The sequence below is a fragment of the Fonticula alba genome (assembly GCF_000388065.1).
Source record: "Fonticula alba strain ATCC 38817 unplaced genomic scaffold supercont2.16, whole genome shotgun sequence".
NCBI lineage: Eukaryota > Rotosphaerida > Fonticulaceae > Fonticula > Fonticula alba.
In genome coordinates, this window is record NW_009242986.1 from 94,865 (window position 1) to 96,148 (window position 1,284).

General features: G+C 72.7%; 1 protein-coding gene across 1 annotated transcript; it reads left to right on the top strand.

Annotated features, from left to right (window-relative positions):
- The first annotated feature begins 291 nt into the window (after positions 1-291).
- Positions 292-1,063, top strand: H696_05973 (hypothetical protein). Its single transcript, XM_009499741.1, has 3 exons — positions 292-488; positions 618-739; positions 875-1,063. Exons 1-3 carry the CDS (start codon positions 339-341, stop codon positions 990-992), a joined length of 390 nt encoding a protein of 129 aa, XP_009498016.1. The 5' UTR covers positions 292-338; the 3' UTR covers positions 993-1,063.
- Positions 1,064-1,284: the final 221 nt, after the last annotated feature.

Consider the following 1,284-nt stretch of genomic DNA (forward strand, 5'->3'; position numbering starts at 1 on the left):
CCCCCCCGCCGAGGATCCAACATTAACTAGGCCATTCGTGGGGAGCTCCGGCGATCGGCGCCCCCTCCCGGGCCGCGGGCACAACCGCGGAGATCGCACCGACCGGCCTCCCGCTGCCTTTTTTTTCGGGCACCAGCCCCGGCGTCGTGGCCGGGCGCGACCCAACGCAACCCCGGGCACCTCGCCAGCCCCCTCACCACCTCGTCGCCTCCTCCGCCTCCGCCGCCGCCCCTCGCCGCCGTTGAAGGAGCCGAAGCGCGCGCATTCGCCCCCCCCCCCCTCTCCCCACACACACACACACACACACACGGACGCACGCGCACGCACGCGCACATAGCATGGCCCCGCCCGGCATGACCCCCGACGGCCGCGCTGGCCCGGGGAATGATGGCCCGCGGCTTTCCGGCGCGGACTTCCTGGCGTCCATCCGCACCAACGGCGTGCTCGACCAGCTGGTGGCCGCGGCCACCGAGGAGCTCACGGCCTCGGTACGAGAGCCGCCCGCGCTCGCGCGCCCCGGCTGCATGCATGTCGCGCCCGCCCCCGCGGCCCCAGTCTAACCCGCCTCCCCTGCCCCGATGCCCTCCCCTCGTCGGCCCGCCCCCCCCCTCACCCAGGGGACCCTCGCCAACATGGACCAGACCATCCACCGGAGCATGGTGGAGTACGCCGCCGGGCATGACCACTCGAGGGCCGGGCCCATGCGCGTCGGCGACCTGGTCAAGCATGTCCAGGCCCAGTGCGTGCTCCGGTTTCCTCGATGCGCCCCCTCCCCCGATGCGCCCACGCCTGACCTTTCCCCCCGCCCTCGCCCTCGCCCTCTGGCTGTCCCTCCCCGGCCCCCTGCCCCTTTTCTCCCCTCCCCGGCTTGCAGCAATCCCGATCTGCGCGATCTGCCCAAACGCATCGCCGACATGGTCCGCGACAATCCCCGGCTCATGGCCATGATCAGTGCGGAGCTCGAGCGCCTGGCAGCCGCGGGCGGCTCCTAGAAGCAGCTCCCACCCAGCGGCTCGCCCCGCCCCGCGGAATAATATAGACACACGCAACATGCATGCGCCCGCTTTTCGTTGTTTTTTTCCGTCCAGCGCGCCGCGGGAAATGTTCCCCGCACACGCACGCGCCCGGAGCGGACGACGGCCCGGGGACGCCCCCGCCGGGCATGCTCCTCCCAACTCTCGGGCCTGGGTGCTCCCTGGCCGCGCGCGCGCGCACACACACCCGGTCGCCGCAGGGGGGGGGGGGGGGGGGAACGGATGGAGAGCGAGAGCGAGAGTGTGTGTG

What these genes read in the sequence shown, in the direction of transcription:
- H696_05973 (XM_009499741.1), top strand. Translation starts at nt 339, where the DNA reads ATGGCCCCGCCCGGCATGACCCCCGACGGCCGCGCTGGCCCGGGGAAT. An exon ending in CCGAGGAGCTCACGGCCTCG is followed by an intron (nt 489 to 617) that starts GTACGAGAGCCG and finishes CCCCTCACCCAG; the next exon opens with GGGACCCTCGCCAACATGGA. An exon ending in GTCAAGCATGTCCAGGCCCA is followed by an intron (nt 740 to 874) that starts GTGCGTGCTCCG and finishes CCCGGCTTGCAG; the next exon opens with CAATCCCGATCTGCGCGATC.